Source organism: Mastigoproctus giganteus, chromosome 10, assembly GCF_048544385.1.
Source record: "Mastigoproctus giganteus isolate SK-2022 chromosome 10, ASM4854438v1, whole genome shotgun sequence".
Lineage (NCBI taxonomy): Eukaryota > Metazoa > Arthropoda > Arachnida > Uropygi > Thelyphonidae > Mastigoproctus > Mastigoproctus giganteus.
The window spans coordinates 156,841,009-156,861,972 of record NC_143584.1 but is presented as its reverse complement, the minus strand read 5'-3'; the positions used below and the strand labels follow the sequence as shown (position 1 = coordinate 156,861,972).

The 20,964-nt window shown below is 34.1% G+C and overlaps 2 protein-coding genes across 2 annotated transcripts in view; both read right to left on the bottom strand.

The window, feature by feature from the left end:
- Positions 1–5,214, bottom strand: part of LOC150079403 (polycystin-1-like protein 1) — a 445,550-nt gene extending 440,336 nt beyond the window's left edge. Inside the window, exon 1 of the mRNA XM_090383053.1 lies at positions 5,135–5,214. Coding sequence (XP_090239179.1) covers positions 5,135–5,214 — 80 coding nt within the window. The remainder of the gene's footprint in view (positions 1–5,134) is intronic.
- An 84-nt stretch (positions 5,215–5,298) lies between these two features.
- The window catches only part of LOC150079402 (uncharacterized), a 1,085,915-nt gene continuing 1,070,249 nt past the window's right edge, over positions 5,299–20,964 (bottom strand). The window contains exons 16-18 of the mRNA XM_090383052.1: positions 17,261–17,488; positions 11,228–11,371; positions 5,299–5,525 (exon numbers count right to left, since the gene is read on the bottom strand). Of these exons, the coding sequence (XP_090239178.1) occupies positions 5,299–5,525; positions 11,228–11,371; positions 17,261–17,488 (599 nt within the window). The remainder of the gene's footprint in view (positions 5,526–11,227; positions 11,372–17,260; positions 17,489–20,964) is intronic.

The window sequence follows — 20,964 nt, the reverse complement described above, 5'->3', positions numbered from 1 at the left end:
TGTACCTTATGTAAAGTAACATTTTGAAGAAAATAAACTTAACTGAAAAGGCTATTCTCTTTCTGGATAGCACTGCTTAGCATCCTAATTGTGAGGAACTAAAAGAAGGAGAAAAAAAGTTTTAGTTTTTACTATTGAATGCAATACCCTTGATTCAGACTAGGGACCAGCAGGTTCCAGAATATCTAAAGTGACAACATTGGTGGAAGTTTTTGAGTTTAATTTTGGAAAAACCAGAAGACACAAATATAGGTCTTGTAGAATTGTTAAAATTTACCAACATCAAAGATGTGTTTACAATTTTCCAACAAATTTTTGCCAATTTGTTGGAAAATGAAATTACAGATGATGCAGATAATCACACATACCATGACATAAATAGGGATCTAAGTATGAAAAAGAAGAGACTGAATAAGAGCAAAGGCCAAAAATTTCTCACACATCCAAAAACATGCTAGGACAGATTTACATTATATAAATATATAATTTTGAGCAATAGCATTATTTATTTGAAGTAGTGCAATACCAGCTATCTCATTGTGAAGGCACCCACAATATGAGATACTATTAAAATGATGCATTTTACACTACATACATAGTTCAAATTTATGGGTAAACTATGGTGTATCTACACCAATATTATATAGTTAATTACCTAAACCCATAAGAAATTATGCCTTGTGCATTTCATCTTCTAATACATTAAAATATATAATTAGTTGTCACATATATATGGAGTGGAGTGTCAGTCTGGTACAATTTGGTCTCTCTAGAAGTACAGATTAGTCTCTCTTAGTCAAAATATAGCCAATTGTATTTAGTTATTGAGACTGTTTGGTGTCTAATTGTACCAATTATCCTTTGCATACAATAAACGAATTAAAATACTTCACATAAAAAAAGTATCTTTATTAATTTTTTTTTTTACTCAGTAATGTCTTTCTCAAATTTGATCAAATAGACTTATATTTAGTTAATCGAAATAACTTTATGCAAAACCACATCCCTAAAGCACTTTGGACACTTATTTTATTTAAGATAAAATGTCCAAAATCTGAACAAGCCCTAAAATTCAAGGTGTGTGGTTGCCCTACTCATAAATATAGTAATTATTTACATATCAGGTACATATACATACCTTTCTATAAAACATTATAGAAAGGTATATATGTTTCTATATTATCATAATTTTTAAGTTACATGCTACTTCATGAAACTCATAAAATTAATTACACTTGATGTCTTTAAGGTATAACTTCTTTAAAACCTCAGTAGCTAATAAAAAAATAAATCTTGAAATATAAGTTTAATATTTACTATATTTATGAGTTGTAGCAATAATCAATAGTATTTTTATCCAATTATATTGTAGCAATAATTTATATTATTACCATGCAGCAATGACATAAGTTCTGTCATTGCTGCATGGTATTATGTCATTAGAAGTACTATATTTTTGTTTCAATGCAAGCATTTAAATAAAACTAAAAACACAGATATTACATAAATCACCCACACGCACCATTTTATACTCATACCATCAGCATTATATGCTAACATTCCGTATATTTAAGATAATATAGAATAAAATCCAATTATTGATAAAACAATAATTAAAACCAATAAAATTACAGAGTTCAAAAGCATTAAAATGAAATACTAAAATACACCAAAGCTTTCAAAGGTGACCACCACCTCTCAAAAGTGAAATTACTGCGATGGTCCTTAAATAACATAGCAGATATCTACATATGCACCTATATAAATCTAGCAACCTAGGGCAAATTATGAATAACAGTGTCGTATGTAATATGAGCATAAACCCAAAGCACATTGAGTAAAAAATAATTGCTCAATAATGCATGTAAACTGTAGTACTGTGCCTTACCTTTTTTTGTACACATGCCCCAGCAGTGATGTACCCCTTATAAAATGTATTGCTTGGTTGATTGAATATGTTTTTATTTCATGCAGGATCTCCGAAAATTAGCACAATGATTTTACATTTCTGAAATAATAATACTGTGAATGGAAAACAGTTTATTTTATATAACAAAATAATCTTGAATTTATAAATTCAAAGTATGAAAAATAATTCCCAGCAAAGGACCACTCTCAGATACTACACATTGGCATGCTCCTAAAATGAGATTTTCCATAACCATAGTTAATGTTTCATGCACTATGGCATTGATTTCAGCCTTTATGTTATCTTTGAGTTCATTAATTATTTTTATATGGTTTTTAATGGAATGCTCTTGTGACAGCACCAGACTTTTTCTTGTGAAAAAGTCTGGTGCTGTCAAAATTACTCTATTAGAAAAATTTTTCTCGATGTGCCGATTATGGTTCTTGCTCTGTGAAAGATGATTCTACCTTGTTGAAACCACAACTCTTATAGATTAATGTCCTCCAATTCTGGCTGAAGAAAATTTTTGATTTTGAGCCAGTATCTTTAACAGTTCACTGTTACCTACACCACCACCACCACTCCTTGATTATCTTAAAAGAAGTAATTGCACAATGTGATTTTCTGAAACCTGCAATTAACAATTATTTTTGTTATGAAATTGTTTAAATATGAGCCTGACATTATCAAGTTCAAAATCTGACTATCATCCATGAACAGGGTCGGGCCCCTTGTAACTCCGTAATAGCATTATTTAGATTTCTTCAGCAAATTGTACTTTGTAGTTATAAGACCTTAGGTCTTTCTTTGCAATTTGCTTCAGACATCTCATTATGAAGATATTTATCAGAACAAAGTTCTTATGAACACTTTCTGACCATTTTTAGCAGAGCACTCAAAGGTGGAAAAGTTTAGTACTGTCCTATATTCTTACAGTCATTCTTCTTGTTCATTTTTATCAATAACTGTTCCACTCTCTTGAAACCTTGCCACACACTAATGGATAATGCATTCAGAGGAGCAATATTTATTCCACTTTCTCTTCAGTATGCTCTTTGAACAGTGATAATACAGTATGTTTTTAAAATACATTTCCACAATTTCATAATGTTACTGAATTGTCTACCTCTCCATGAGAGAAATTTCACTTTCCTTTCTTTAACAGAAAAAAGAGAGAGAAAAAAAAAAAAAAAAACCGATTACTGTAGGAAAAAACACAGAAATATAAAAATCACTACTCTAATTTTGGCAGATTCTGCATTTATTCCAGTATATTGGAATAAATATAGGATCTGCCAAATTCCTGCCTATTTCTTTTCTTTTATCTGTCTGACTTAATATAAACACACATTAGCATTAAAGGAGTATAAACACATATAAACACACATTAGCATTAGACAAGGAGATAAAGACCAGGGTTCGAGCCCGTCACCACCAAATACGGAGGATGCAGAAAGGTCAGGGAATGACCACCGCATATCCTCGAGCAATATGGCCTTAGTTGCTAATGCTCCTAAAAACCAAATAACAAACAAAACAACAAACACGAGGAGATAATCTGGGTTACAGTAAGTATTCTGTTCATATTTAGTTAAAAGAAAATATTTTAACTTAGCAGGAAAGTATGGCATGCTTTAAAATGAATTTCAACCATCCACTTGCTCCAAATGTTTGTCAAGTTCTGCCTTGAATCTATTTAAGCTATCGACTTCTACAACGACAGATGAAAGTTTGTAGTAGTAGTAGTGGCATGTGATGCAAGAAAACAAGTGTATGAGCTTATGCAGCATGAGCCAAAAAAAAAAAAAACACACCATTCCCTCCAAATGCCTGTCCAGTTCCTGCTTAAATTTATTTAACCTGTCAACTTCCACAACGACAGATGGAAGTTTGTTCCAGCAATTAACCACCCGCTGGCTAAAGGCAAATTTCCGCACATCTATTCTACATCTGTCTTTTCTTAATTTGAATTTATGCCCCCTTAGGTTCGTAATCTGAACAAGTGGAAGGATCGCATCAGAATTCAGCGTGCTGAACCCATTCAAGGCCTTATACACCTCAATCAGATCACCGCACAGGTGCCTAGTCTCCAGCCGCTGCAATTTGCAGAACTTAAACCTCTCTTGGTAAGAGGATCCCTTCATTCTCCTTACCAATCTTTTTGCCCTTCTCTGTACATGCTCAAGTAAATCTACATCCTTCCTAAAATGAGGTCTCCAGACTCAAGGTCAGGCCACGCCTTGAGTACGCAGTACTCAAGGCCTGTCCTGACCATTGCCTTATACAGAGGGACAATCACCTCCTTCTCCCTGCTAGCAAAATTCTTATATATCATTGACAAAACCCCATGACCTGCCCTGGCAGCCTGTCTGCATTGCTCAGAAAACTTCATATCTGACTGCACAATTACTCCCAGGTCTTTTTCATTTTCTACCACCTTAAGTGTAGTACCACACTTAAGGTGGTAGAACAACTTAAAGTTGTTCCAGCAATCAACCACCCGCTGGCTAAAGGCAAACTTCCGCACATCTATCCTACAACTGTCTTTCCTCAATTTGAATTTATGCCCTATTCTGAGCAAGAGGAAGAATCCCATCAGCATTGAGCATGCTTAAACCATTCAAGACTTTATACACCTCAATCAGATCACCTCGCAGTGCCTAGTCTCCAGACACTGTAATTTGAAGAACTTAAGCCTGTCTTCATAAGAGCAATCCTTTGTTCCATTCACTAATCTTGTTGCCCTTCTCTGTACTCGTTCCAACTGCTCTACATCCTTCTTAAAATGAGGCCTCCAGACCTGTATACAGTACTCAAGGTGTGGCCTGCAAAGGGGATAATCACCTCCTTATCCCTGCTAGAAAAATTCCTGTATATCACTGACAAGACACCGTGAGCTACTCTTGCAGACCATCTGCACTGCTTAGAAAAATTCATATCTGCCTGCACAATTACCCCCAGGTCCTTTACATTCTCTACCACTGTCAATGTGGTACCACAGAGTTGATACGTTACTCTGGGGTTACTGCTTCCCATATGTAGTACTTTACATTTGTTAAACTTCAATTGTTTCATATTGGTACCATTGTGATATTTATTCACATTAATTAATTAATCATTGTGATATTCATTCACATTAATTAACCTTACAGAGACTTTGTGAAGCAGTTACCAGTGATGCTGGCTAAATTTCAAAAATAATCTTTTGGAGAACAATGAGGATACTCAGAAAATATTCTCATTCTCCAATATTCTCTTCTCTTTTCTACATCTATCAAATCACGATTCACCAGTATATTACACATTTTTTAGTGATCACTAACAATGTCACATAATTTTATACAGATGTTTGCCTAAACAAAAATTATTTAAACATTTGATGTTATGTTTCATGTGAAATATACTTGCCTTTGTGGTTCTCTAAATCTATGCATTATTTTTGGGCTATTAGTCCTTTTTAGTTCTCCTGAACCCAGTTCCCATATAAACTGAAGTGCTACTTCAGTTGCAGGGAGAACCTTGGCTTCAAGCTTTATTTCTTCACCAGTAGGTATTTCTAAGTCACTTCCTTCACAAATTTTACCAATTTCTTTTAATTCAGCACAGAGTTCCACACCTAAAATAAATTTAAATATATATATATATTTAATATAAATATATTAAATATATAACTACACACAAACACACATGCATTTTTACTTTTTAATTTTTTTTTTTCCCTCTTTGAATTATATAATTATACCCTGCTTATCAATGAGACCAACTGACCTAGAGGTGAACTGATCAGTCTGAAAATATGCATGAATATTATTCAGGTATAAATTATTATCTTTTCATTTCAGTTGACACACATTAGCAATGGAGCCAAGAAACTGATTATATATTTTATATGGTGTGTGTTAGTACTTTTTACAGACATTTCAGAAGTGCTATATGCAAGAAAAGTTGAGGTGTATGAGTGTCCAATGCCTATGGTATGAATTCAGAATGGTTTATATACATTTAAGTGAATTTAAGATTAAGAGGATTATTAAATTATGTTAAGTTTATTGGTCAATATGAACAAACTACTACTCACTACAGTTCTTGCAGCACAGTTAGACTGTCTTGCAAAAACTAGAAAAACTGTAAAAAAAAAAAAAAAAAAACCATATGAAGTTGCTGGCAACAGTGGTTCTTGGAAGATGCCTGTACACGTTTCCGAGGTTCTGAAGATATTGGAAAAATATAGATAAGCTGAATTTCTCATTATCTCAATCCCTGGCAACCACTCTATCAAAACTTCCATAGGAATGATGTTTCGAAATTCTTGTTTACTCAAACTTCATTTAATGCAATTCTTGACAATTTATCACTTTAGTGAACAGTTCCCATCAAATTACACAAATACAAATTCACTAGGTTAAATTCAAGCATAAGTGGGCAGAAAGCACATTAGTAACACACTGATTACACAAATTCATAAAATATTCATGTGCACTGAGTCACTTGAACATCCTCTACTCTTCATCTGTTAATCAATCAGTCTAACATGAAATGTACAAACAGCTGCAATAATTTTATTATTTAGAATGAACTTTTTGTGAAAATATCCAAGTGTTATGTAAGATCAAAGTTATGATTTATATTTACCTACAGGAAAAGGTCAAATGATCATTTTCACATGAATTCTAATGACACACATTTTCTATTTAGCCTCTTTTGATTATGATTTCATTTCAGCATAGATGAAAGATGTATGTACATTTAGAAAAATGTTTTGCCACTGTTGAGTCAGCATCAAACAGAAAAGTAAAAATGTACTTCAGACAATGATGGCAAGTAAATGAGGCCCCTGTAGTCAAGTGGTCAGGTAGTCAATAAGTACAATAAGTACATGCTTTTTGAGTGACTGTGGTTCAAGGCAACAAAACTGCTAAATATAGGGCTGTTTCTTGTATTCTCTCAATCTTGTTAATTCCTCTGACCATGTGGTTTCTCCAGAGTATAAACAGAAAATTAATTTTAATTATTTTAAAATTAAAGTCATTCAGGCTATAGAAAAGAGTGATAAGAAGAGGTGCTGAATTTGGAATTCATCTTAACACACTAGCAACTTCTCTAGAAAATAAGGATCAAGTTTGGAACCAGGTAGAACAAACCCAATCACTTGCAATGAGAGAGAGAGAGAGAGAGAGGGGGGGGGTGCAAAGGTTATCCAGATATAAGCCAATGTATATTAAAGTGATTTTTCAGGATGAGAAAAGAGTGTTCCTATAAAGTGGAATGTTTATTCATTAAAAAGGGACATGTATAGAGCTCAGCTGATTCCTACATGTTTCACAGCTATTTTTTGCCCAGAAATAATAGTCCTATTTTCACGGAGATCCCACATACCTTCATGCACACTATGATAATAAATCAAAATGACACTAATCCAGGAAGTTAGGAACAATGTCATTATTTCATAAATCTCAAACAATTTTTTTTTTTTTTTTTAGTTCAATAACAGCACACAGTCTTCTGCTGTGTTTTCTGATGCCCTACAATTTGCATCCAACAATGTTTACCACAACTGAATCCTTTGATATTGTGTTCCCACTGAAACTTCCAGTATCGGTGGGAACACAATATCAAAAGTAAATCATTTAGAAAAGCTTCTTTTATTTGTTTGTTTATGTCACAGTCCAGCATTTCAAATGAGTCACATCAAAGAGGATACTAGATGAAATTTTCTTAAAAAAATAAAACAGGATGACTGTACTATTGCAGTTATGAACATGAAATTTTACATTACAATGTCATTTTTGTTTTTTCTGTTATTTATATATTGCATTAGCATCTAAAGCAATATCACACTGTACATTTACATATACAGTACAATATTGAGAGAAATGTACTGTTGATGTTTCCTGAAAAAATGAATGAAAAAAATCAAGTGTAGTAGTGTTCTTCTTAAAATTTCATAACTTCTACAATTATGAATAAACTATTTCAATTTTACACAGTAGTAGTGTTATTCCTGCCCACCTAGAAAAAAAACAGTGAGAAATATCTACTTCAACTGCATGTAGTGTGTCAAAAATGTTGATATGGCTTTGGATACTAATAATTAACAGCAAAAACAAGAATAGCAATATAAGTACAAAGTTTTGCATTCTCAGCTAATTCTCACATTCATAACCACATAACAGATTTTTGTGAGAAGAAGTGAGCGAGGTCAATAAAGTTCAAATGGGATGAAAGCCTAAACTTCATGCCATATACTGAGTATGTAAAGAAAAAAAGTTATGCAGCAATCTGTACATCCGGACAGGAGCTGGTACACATTAAGAACCCTGATCTTATCATGAAATATATTTTAAGATGTCATACCCATCTCACTTTAATGTGGCTCAAATTTGATCCTTTGCACCATTAAAGCCTACCTAGGATTGGAGTACTGGCTCCTGAGATAGTTAAACAGAATAAATGCACAACTATTTACTATCTCACAGGCTATTTTATATGATGACTTTGATTTTCACTGTGAAAACAGATAATTATAACAAAAAACACATCTAACACTTGCAAAACTGCTAACTGGGAGATGCTGCTTGCCAAAGATCAAGGACTTGCTGATTTCGCCTGGTGTGATGCAAAGGAAGATGAATAAAAAAACTAACCCTACTTAGAAGTACATTCATATAGCATGAAAGCTTATAGAGATTCCTTTCATCCAACACTGTCAGGATAAACAACAATCTCCATATAAACCCAGAAAGATTATGCATAGCAAAAATCTAGAGGAAGTAAGTTTTTCAAAATGATACCTTCAAATCCTCCACCTTATGCAGTAATCACATGATTAAATGAATCTCACAAAACAAAGTGACTACTGGAAACAGTAAAAATGAGCTGTCTTTATTTTGTACTATATTATATTATTTTCATACCTGCAATTATGTTGTATTGTGTGCTATCACTGTAAATATTCATTTTTATGTATATATGATTAAATTTATCATTTTAAGTTTTGTTCGATCATAAGTTATACTTTAAATGTAACAATATTAAGTTTTATACACAATTTAAATTAACTACTAAGTATTACATTCTATTGAATAAAGTATTACATTATATTGTATAATAAATTATGAATGTATAAACACCACCTAATCAATGGCTGACTAGGTGTCTATTTAGAGAAATAATATAACACTGGCCAAAAAAAAAAAAAAAAAAAAGGAAATATTCAACAAGAGGTCACACTACAGGTATTTAAATGTTCCAAGATCTATCCAAGTCCCACACAACTACTCAAGTTATACATATTTTTCATAATTACTTAAAGGTTAACCTATGAGTAAAAATATCAGGATTGCATTCCATCATCCAATGCTCTGTGCATCTCACACCCCTCTCATCACCATCATCTGCAGCAACAACAGCTCTGGTCATTACTAAAAGCAGTCTGAAAGAAACATTCTGCTGATTCATATGCTCCAAACCAGACACCCCATTCCAACAGGACAATGCTTACCCATATATATATATATGCACAAATGTCCAACAAGTGTGTTATTGAGCAACCAATGTAGTTTCCTAGCCTAAAACACGCTAGTTTATTTCTAAGAGAGTATATGTCTGGAATGTGATGGGATGTATACATTCATCCATGCATTTGCCCTGATCCAAGAAGTGGGCATCCATCAACCTCTTGAAGGATGCCCACTTCTTGGATCAGGGCATCCATCAACCTCTTGAAATGAGGACAGAGTTGCAAAAGTTTGGGAAATTGTGACAAGAGATCATCATTTGACCCTCAGAATGATGGCTGATGGAATTAGATATCAAGTTTTATGAAAAGGAAGGTCTGTTCAAAATTTGTGTCACAAAGCCTCAGATATGAGCAGAAGCAAAAAAGAGCATCATCATGTGAAAACTTCATCCAGATTTGTCAAGACAATCCTAATTTCTTCAAATGTATTATCACTAGAGATGAGTGTTTGGTGTTGCAGTATGACACAGAGATGAAGTGCTAGAGCATTCAGTGGACTTCCAAATCAATACCAAGGCCCAAAATGCTTTGTTTACAGAAGTCTAGGATCAAGATGATGCTGATCATGTTTTTCAACAAACATAGTATGATTCACAAGGATTTGTCCTTGAAGGGGAGAGTATCAGTGCTGCATTCTATGTACAAGTTCTTCAAAAATTATTTAAGTGTATTTCCTAGGTGAGGCCGCAATTTCAAGAGAAAGACAGCTGGTTCTCGTTGCATGACAAGATGTCTCTGCCCATACCACACTTGTTGTGAAGACATTTCTGATGAAACTCTCCCAATCTAGCACCAGGGGACTTCTTCCTCTTTCCCAAAGTGAAAACTGCCCTCATATGAAAGAGATTTCAGGATGTTAAGGAAATAAAGAAAAATGTAACTGCCAAACTAAGCATTATCTCTTTGGATGCCTTCACTGACTCTTTTCAGAAACTTTTAGAATGGTGTAATAAGTGCATCAATCAGGTGGCGATTACTTTGAATAAAAATAAAACCATTTTTGAACTCCTTCATTTCGTGTTCTTTTTATTTATATAATATCGATGTAAATACACCATAGTTAACCCATAAATTCGAACTACATAAGTAGTGTAGAAGGCATCATTTTAATTGTATCTCATATTGTGGTTGCCTTCACAATGAGATAGCAGTATTGCACTACTTCAAATAAATAATGCCTCTCTAGTAGAGAAGATGTTGTTATTTGGTTTTTAGGAGCATTAGCAACTAAGGCCATATTGCTCCGGGATATGCAGTGGTCATTCCCTGACCTTTCCGCATCCTCCGTATTTGGTGGTGACGGGCTCAAACCCCGGTCTAATCAAGAAGTGTGTGCTACACACTGCTGCTCCTTCCCACCTGGCTACGGAGGCGCCTAGTAGAGAAGACTACTGTTATTTATTTTCAGAGGATACCACCACCCAGACGATCGTTTTGAAGCTATTTGGCTTCATCATCTTTTTTATTGCACCAGTCAGGTAACTGGCATAGAAACAGGCACACCTTATACTGTATGAGAGTAAATAAAATCATTTTGACTTAGAAAAGTAATAATTTCTTCCCGGTATGGGTGCCTATTTCTATGCACAATTTGGACTAAATATAAAACTCTGGATGTTTCAATTTCAATAATATGATATGTATAAGAGTTCTCTGACCCTGTGGCCATTCTGGAGTGAAAACACAATATTTATTTAAAACTCATCTGATCCTATGACTGCCCTAGAAAAATAAAAAAATGTATTAATGAAAAATTCTATAAATATAAATAGTTCTATCAAAACTAAAATATTACTTACCTTGCAGCGGTTCTTGAACATAAAGTTTTACAGATGCCGTGCATCTCATAATATTATCAAAGGCATAATCTGTTACATGGTTGTAAGCCTCAACAGTAACAACGTATGTGCCTGACCTGACAAATGATAATGTGACATCAGGCCCTGATTAACAAAAAGACATATCAGTATGAAACAGTATCCAATGTACAAATTTTTCTATAGCAAAATTAAAGATAATAAAAGAAAATGCACAATTTAATGCAGGAAAGAAACAAGCAGTAGGAGAACAAAATACACTACAATGAATTTCATGTATTAAATTAAAATGAGTAAATTTATTTGCAGAGATATTATTATTAGTAGTAGTAGCAATGATTCAAGAAAGCAAGCTAATACAGCATAGTTAAAAAAAAGCCAACACTTCCCATTTCAACTGTCCATCCCTTCTAACAGTTTATCTAGTTCTTCCTTGAATTTATTCAAACTATCTACCTTTACAACACCAGATGGGAGTTTGTCCCAACAATCAACCATCCTCTGGTTGAAGGCAAATTTATGCACATCTGACCTGCACTGATCCTTCTTCAATTTGAATTTATGCTCCCTCATGTGTGTAGTTTCAGAAAGAGGAAGAATTTCATTAGCATTAAGTTTACGGAATCCTTTCATGGCTTTAAACACTACAACCAGATCTCCATACAGGTGCCAGTTTCCAGATGTTGCAATTTGCAAAACTAAAGCCTTTCCTGGGAACAACATCCTTTTGCTCCCTTCATCAATCTCACTGCACTATACTGCAGTTCTCTGCACCCATTATAATAGATCCACACCGTTTGTAAAATGAAGTCTCAGGAAATGTATGCAGAACTCAAAATGTGGCTCAACCATTACCTTATACAACAGAATAATCACCAACTTATCCTTGCCTGAAAAATACCTGAATATCATTGAGAAAACCCCATGAGCTGTCCTCACAGCCTGTCTGCACTGCTCAGAGAACTTCATATCAGACGGCACAGTTATCCAGATCCTTTTCATTTTTTGCTACCCTGAGTGCAGTGCCACACAGTTCATACATTACTGTGAGATTACTGTTCCCCGTAAGAAGTACAATGCATTTGTAAACATTAACCTTCAATTGCCACTTCCCAGCCCAACTGCTTAATTTGTTTAGATCTTGTATTCCAGTAGCATTCCCTGATTACTGTGATTGTGGTGATTAACTACCCTACTAACCTATGATTCATCTGCAAACGTAGACATTAAGCCTGATAAATTTCACCAATATCATTAATAAATATAGAAAACAACAATGGGCCCAGCATTAAATCCTGGGGACCTCAGCTAATAACATTAATCCAAGAAGAGCAGCACCCATTGATAAGCACACTCTGTCTTCTCCCACTCAATCATCCCTTTCTCCATAGCAGCAACTTGCCCTTAAGGCTAAACTGCTCCAATTTTCATAGTGGTCTTAAGTGCAACAATATCAAAAGCTTTTCTGAAATCTAAGTACAGCAGACTCTCGATTTACTGGGATCAGATTAACCGGAACACTTCAAGACTCCAAATTTAAAAAAAAAAAAAAAAAAAAAAAAAAAAATCAACCAAAAATTGTAAAATTCAAGTAATGACTAGAATACAGTAGTTATAAACATATATTTCACAAGTCAGAAATAAGTAACAAGAAGTGGCGTTATAAGTCGTCATTGGGAGATTAGTGTACCCATTATCTTGCAACCCCACTGTCTTCACATCCGCCGCTCAAAAAAAAAAAAGAAAGAAAGAAGAAAAAAAGAAAGAAAAAAAAGGGAACAAATGTTTAGTTTGTTTTAGTGCATCGTGTCGATTGCTGTGTCTTTTGCACCGCAAAAAGACAAATTTTGTCTTGTTATGTCAGGGATGTTGAAATTTTTTTTATAGTAAATATATATATATATATATATATATATATATACATTTTTTTTTTTTTTTTTGTTTATAAATCGCGAAAATGATGGGTAAACGCAAAAGAATTGCACTTTCACAAAAACTTGAAATTATTCAAAAGTTTGAAAACAGTGCATCCGTGAAATCTTTAATGAACCATTATAATGTTGGTGACCAAACCATACGCATCATTGTAAAAAATAAAGGAAAGCTATTAGATTTAAAATCGACATTGCAAAAAAGCATCGTATTGGACACGTGAGTAGTACATGGTAAATTTTTTCGTTTTTTATCTATTGCCATATTTTTTTCGTAGATTGCTGAACATTTTTCGATACAGTAAGTCCCCGACTTATGCAACTACGTAAATTTTTTTCACTTTACTTTTTTTTTAGGATTGTAAAATTAAAAAAAAAAAAAAAAGAAATAATAATAATAATAAACAATCAATAACGATGATCACGGCATGCACAAATTGCACAAGTGAGGTATGGAGTAACAAGCAAAAAAATAGGATAGAAGAGAAGATATTTACAATGTATTTACAGTTTTTTTTTTCTTTTCATATGATTGAAGATTTCAGTGAAGGGGACACACATTTCACCATAATAACGTAAAAACCCACAGAATTCCAGCTATCAGTATTTTTGCAAATGCAATAAGTTTACTATCCAATTATAATTACATGCACAAAGAGAAAAGGCCAAATAACACGGAAAGTGCAATTTGTTTTTATTGTTTTATGGTAGTGACCACACTACCATAAAACAAGAAAATATGTGTGGACAACCAACAATGCAGGGAAGGACAAATGCTACAAGTGGATCAATTTAACATTGACCTACTCCAGGACGACAGCATTAGAAAAACTTCACCCAGAGACTGGATGCTGCAGTTAACAGAAATAAAAGGTAACACTGAAGAAATCTATGAATATTTAAAAAATACTGTTAAAAAAATAGCTCATGAAATCCTAGGCAAAAAGAAGAGCCAAGGACCAAAAAAGACCTGGATTACAGAGAAATTAAGAGCTACCTGCTGTAGAGGAAAAGAAACTTGCATATCAGAAATGGCTGGGTGATAGAAATGATGCATATAGGAACATTTATGTTGAAAAAAAGAAAATAGCCAATCGGTTGGTAGTAGAAGCGAAAAATGAAGAATGGGAAAGGAAATGCGCAACTATTAATAGCAAATTGGGCTTCAAGCAATCAGCGGAATCATGGAAGGCCCTTAAAGACTTGAGAAAACAGAATAAACACAACGCTGGTTTGCAATTAATACCTTTGAAGGACTAGACGGAGTACTATGAAGGACTTTTAAAAGAAGACCGGGAAGAGTTCAAGACGATGGAAGATTTTGGTGTAGAAGACTCAAGCTTAAAAGTTTCTGTTAGGGAAGTGGAACTCCTGCTAAAGGAAGGAAGGAAGGAATGGCAAATCACCTGGACCTGGAGGAGTTTACATGGAGGAGAAGAAATACCAAAACAAATGATAATAGAATATATTACATCAATTTATAAGAAGGGCGATCAGAAAAGCTGTTCAAATTACACAGAAACATGCATCCTGAACCCGCTGTTAAACGAATTTGGGATACATTTGCATCCATTGGGATCAACTCTTGAATCCATGGATGCTCTCATAACCATGGCTGAAGATTTGCTTACCTCTTTTGCTGTTTCATTTAATATAACTGGATATATTCCATCTACACTAGGTGCCTTTTTTTATGTTTAGCTTCAACGATTTGTCCTCCGCTTTCCCCTCAGTTATCACAAAATCATTCATCTCCCCAACAAAATTTGACTCCCTTCTGGCATCCCCATCCCTAAAAAATCTTTGTGTGAATATAGATGAAAAATATCCAATCAGTTTGTCTGAAACCTAAGCAGGATCATCAATAGTTAATCCATTTATATCTAGTGGACTAATGTGATATATCCCCCTGCTTCTACTATTCGGATAAGTAAAGAAGTTTTTCTGCTTTTCGATGCCTTCTTTGTCAGATACTTCTCATAATCTGCCTTGGCTTGCCTAAACTTCTTTGTGACCTGATTATAGATGTTTATATCTACTATAGGCATCTGTATCACCTAGTAATTTATATGCATCTCGTGCATTTTCTTTGCTGCCACAAGTCTCATCAGTTCATCTGGCATTTATTTAGGTCTATGCCTTAAACTGTATCTCTTAGTTGGCACAAAAAGCCTAGCAGCTTCTCCAATAGCAATCCTGAATACATCTCATTTAAAATTTTCTGTTAGTACCTTCACCAGTTGGTCCCCTTGCATAGAATTTAAAACTATTTGAGACCACTGTAGTCAACCTTATGAAGGCAAAGCCCTTTTCTTTGCCTTTAACAGTATTTACATCTTTAAGTAAATCCAAAATCAGTACACTTTAATTATTGCCTCCTAGTGGGTCTTTTATCAGTAGATTAGTAATGTAAATACTCTTGATCTGATTGTTAGTGCTGACAACTGGATCAAAAGTATTGCTTTCTCTTGTTGCCTCTCTAACATGATGGTGCAGGAAACAATCATCTGATAAATTCGCAAAAGTCTTACTACTGTGTGAGTGCCTAACACACAAGGTCTAGTCAATATCCAGAAAGGTAAAGTCCCCCATTATAAGACATCCTGATTTAATGGCCCAGTCTATACAGTTGTTTGCTATACTCTCACAGCCATTTTGCCCATCACACACACACTTCTACCTTCATTTTTGTTTTTCCAGTGCTTACGTTACTCCAAAATGACTCAACATTGCACTGGTCATACATGTCCGATGGATGCAATTTCTTACATTTCTCCCCATATTCAATTATTTATATCTGAGTGACACCATGTCTCTGTTATCCCCACAATGTAGTTCAAATTCAAATTTATTTACTTTGCTCGTAGCATTAGTAAATAAATTTACTAATGCTCCTACATTTATTTGCTTATTCCATGAAGCCCGCAACCCCACAGGTCTTGAAATTCCTGACACTTTGCTTTCCAGGCTGTTCACTTTCACCTTTGCCTATGGCTATTATTAGTCTGTGTATTCCCCTGCCCTCAGAGGCTAGCAGTTTTCCAACCCACCTAACACAGCCTCAATAGCATCAGCAAATATTTTTGCACCCCTTCTAACTAAGGGTATTCTATCCCTGTAGAAACAGTTTCTCCTGTTAACAAGCACAGACCACACTAAGACAAATTTTTACCTCACGAACCTTGTGCAGTCTCTCCAGGACCAAATCAATTGACAAGGGTCTCGTGTATCCATCCTATTGTGTCTGGGCAGAATTGTATACACTTTCCATTTCAATTGCAAGTCACGACTTTTTCCTCAACTTTTTTTGCTCTGTACTTGTTAATTAAATCCAGAAATCTCCTCTTAATATCATTAATGCCAACATGTACTGCTTTACAATGTCATTTAATTTAGCCCTTGACAGATATATCCTAGTCCTATTCCACCTGTCCTTTTTGAACAATATATTTTCTATCTCCCTGATAATTGAGTCATTAAGTATGGCTATTTCCTGTGGGACCAAGGATCTCTACTTTGGAGGATGTTTTTGTGTTGTCTGATGCTGGAGCATGAGCCCACAACTTGGGCTGGTGGCTTGAGTTAACAGAATCATGTTAATATGGAAGCCCAGAAGTGACAGCACCTAGTCACAAAATGAATACAGTATCACTGAAACCTTTTCAGATGCAGAAATTTCTTGTTTGCATCTGGGCATGTAAAGTCTTTACATGGCCATGGAGGTGACAAACAGGACTGTGTCAAGGTGACCATTAAAGAGGAGGATTACACATTATGATCACTTTTTGTGAGTCTTTTTCAGCAGGCTACAAAGGGAGGTTAGCATCATGGTAAGATTAAAAAAATTATACAAGTTTTATACATAGCCAGCAATATCCTTTCACTAGAAGAACTAAGATCATATTGTTCCTCAGTTGTTTTCTAGTTCCTACTGTAAATGTAATAAACCTATATGAAGCAGTATATTCTCTTTGATAATAAAAAATACAAATGAAATTAAACTTGAATGGTTGAAAAATAAGCAATTAAATATATAAAGGAGACTTACAACAAAAATTTTTAAAATAGTAATAAAAAATTCTACCTGCTTCACTTAAATGGGTATCATTTCCAACTATCCAATCATAAGAAACATTGGTTCCACTAATAACAGAAGCATGAAGATCAACGACATTTCCTAACTGAACAATGTAATAATGCTGCTGGAGCGATAACTCTTGTGGTGGGATCTGGACAATAAATGGTTTGATTAGGAACTGATGAACACTTCCTAAAGGATTTGTTGCAGTCACAGACACCATGAAGAATCCTTCTGAAAGTTTAATCATAAATATATTCCAATACATCTATACTAATTCTTTAAGCTTAAATTAAGCTATACAAGAAAATGACATGAAATTACCATCAAAATATATATTAATGAAAAATAGTAAAAACAATGAAATTATAAAACAGAATTATATGTGTGTAGTATACACAAACAATAAGGAAAACACTTTAATCTATCATCTAGGCATTTTTCTTTTATTTAATATAAAATGAAGAATGACCTTGTTACACAGGGTGATCCTGCATCGCAGTTAAAAAGTTATATATTTATATAGCCAAATGGACAAACCACTACATTTCAATTTAAATAAGGAAAGTAACAAAGAGAATTTTTCTTCTAATTACATGTGAGTAGGATGACAAAAACCAGGTTGTACAAATAGTGTGTTAGTGTGTCAGAGGGTATGAATGGCTGTTCAACACTACAGCACTGATAGGGGAAACCATGAATGACAAATCTATTAGCTAGACAGTCATGCTGACTGAATTTAAAGAATAGTTTTAACATTATATACTCAGATTACAGTAAAGCTTTTGATGCTGTTCCACATGAATGGTTATTCTACAAATTGGAGAGGTGTGGTATTGGGGGAAGTTACTCTGGATTAACACTTTTGCTGCTGGCTTTTCCAATGACAGTTTCAATCTGGAATTGAAATTTGATTGAGTAAATCTGGATTGGAAAGGGCAGAAACATTTTTGGTCTTTCTTCTCACTACGACTGAATTTAATCAGCCTAAGTGAAGGTTGCTTGAAAAAATATCCAGGTTTTCTTCTGTCAAATTGAAAGTTGTTGTAGTAAAGTTTTAGGAGCATCAGCAAAGAATTGGAAGAAAAAGTTCTAAAAATGAATTAAAATCGAAAACAGCATATTTGCATTCAAGAAGCAGTGAACGTGTTAAGGGAAGACTGAGATGTAAAAGACAGATTAGTTACAAATAGCCACAGCTCTTCACAGATAAATGTCACAGGTAGGGATCTTCCACAGGGTTTGATAATAGGACTCCCTTACTGTTTCTAATATTTCCATAATAATAATTGCGTTAGTATTATTTCAAGTTTAGTGTCTAAGTTTTCTGATGAGATACAAATGTGAACAGGATATTCTACCTCAACAAGATCTAGAAGATCAATCGGATTAGCTAAAAACAGCAGTTAAGGTATACCACTTACAAAAGCTGGATTACAGCATTTGGGTGGGTATAATCTCAGAATAACATACCATTTGGGTACAATAATTATTATTTATTATTTTAATGGTCCCCAGGCATTACCCAAATCTGTACATGTATTCTGTCTATAAGGTTGTGTGTTCACAGGCCAATTTGCATGTGGTGCAGGCTAAAAAACCAGGAATAACTCATGGCGGAATAACTCTACTCTATTACCTGAGATCAGCTATCTCAGTTGAAGAGGACTTTAGTAGAAATTCCTCCAGTCATCAATAGGATTTGAACCCAGACCTCTCCAAATGAGTGACAAGTGGTGAAACCATTATACTGTCATGGAGGACTATAACATTAGGGTAGTAACAAACTTAAGTATCAAACTGAAAATTGTCGATAATAAAACCGACTGGAGTAATTATATGACATGAGTTCTCCAAGCAGTGCAGACTTGCAAGGAGAGATCATATGGTCCTGCCAATGACATATGCTTTGTGCTAGCAAGGATCAGGAGGTGATTATTATTCTATAGTATAAAGCAGTGGTTAGGCCATGTCTTGAATACTTCATACAGGTTTGGAAATCATTTATTAGGAAGCAAGTAAATCACTGAGAAGGATACAATTAAAACCAATGACAAGGTTAGTTAGGGTACAAAACGGTGTTCCTTTCAAGAAAGACTTTCAAGATTGCTCAAAAAGTGAGGTGAATGATCTTATAATTCTTGAATGCACAGCTATAATAAAAGATTGTGAGGTTTTACGCTGACACTTAAGTTTAAACTTTTTGTGATACGCCAGACTGGCAGAAAGTAGTTTTGCGCAAAAACATTTGTTTTTCTCATTTATCACTCATACTGCAAATAATGAAATTTTAAAAACGTGTAAACATTAACTTTTGTTGTAAACTTGGAAAGTTAGCCATGGAAACAAATGAAATATTCGTTGCAGTTTATGGAGATTATGCTGTGATGTAAAAACAGTTTAAGTAGTTTCAAAGGTTTTGCAAGAGAAATTTTTCACTTTAAGATGAAGAAAGAAGCAATTGGCTGTCAATATCCTGAAATTATCAAAACATCAATGAAGTCTCTACCATCATTCACTCAGATTGAAGACTGATCACATTTGAGAATTGTTCAAGAGATGTTTCTTTCATTTGACTTGGTTTAGGCTATTTTGACTGGGATTTGGGCAGGAGGGAATGGGCACCAAAGATTGTTCCATGCATTCTAACTGAAGACCACAGACAACATTGAGTCCTCATTTCATCTGAATTGTTCAAGCAAGCTGTGTTCAATTCAGAATTTAGCAAAAATTCTTGGGTGTATGGATATGACCCAGAGACCAAGGTCAAAGCTCCAAATGGAAAACAACACCAATAACCAATGGGAAAAAACAATGGTGTGGCAGTCAAAACTACATGTGATAATTATACCAATTCATTTTTTTTAAAAAAGAGGGGATAGTGTTATCAGAATTCATCCTGTAAGGTGTCATTAATTTAACTCCTAAGTGCTAATTTTTGCTTTTAATGCAAGGAGTTTTTATGGCAATCTGCCATAAATAAAAAAAAAAAAAAAAAAGGGAAAATAGTTCGACAATTTCAACAAGACAATGTGCAGTGTCACTCTCTCTCTCTCTCTCTCTCTCTCTCTCTCTCTCTATCAATTTTTGAAATGAGAAAATCATTCCTGTTGTATCGTACCCACTGTATTCCCTGATTTGGCATTATGCAAATTTTGGCTATTCCAAAAATTAAAACAGGAAGTATTCACAAAAGAAGACCTCCAAAAATGTTTTAATCAGCATCAGTCATGTTGAAATAAGTGTGTGTAATTGCAGAAGATAATATTAAAGAATATTAACAAAGCAAACAATTATCAGGGAATAAAATAAAATTTTTTTTTTCCAAAATTCGAACTTTATACCAAACCGTTTAAGTTTTATAAATTACAGTATCTGAAAACTAGGCATCTGCATGAAAACCGAATTGAAATATTTAAGGGCTTAAAAGAGTTCAGTAAACTAAATTCTGATAGTAAATTTAATTTTTACTTTTTTTGTCAGGCAAAACAAGGGTATATATATTTAAACTGAAAAAGGATGGGATTTATTTTTTTGCTAATGCTTGCTGTATAAGTTTACTTCCTTTAGTCATTTTGCCAAGACTATACAGAATTGTGGAGCTGATGGTGCTAATTTTTGCAGAAATTAGCAACTAACATTTTGGAGTTTTTCAAAACCTCTATGAATGACAAATTATCATCTTATTTCAAGTAAACAGAAAATATCAT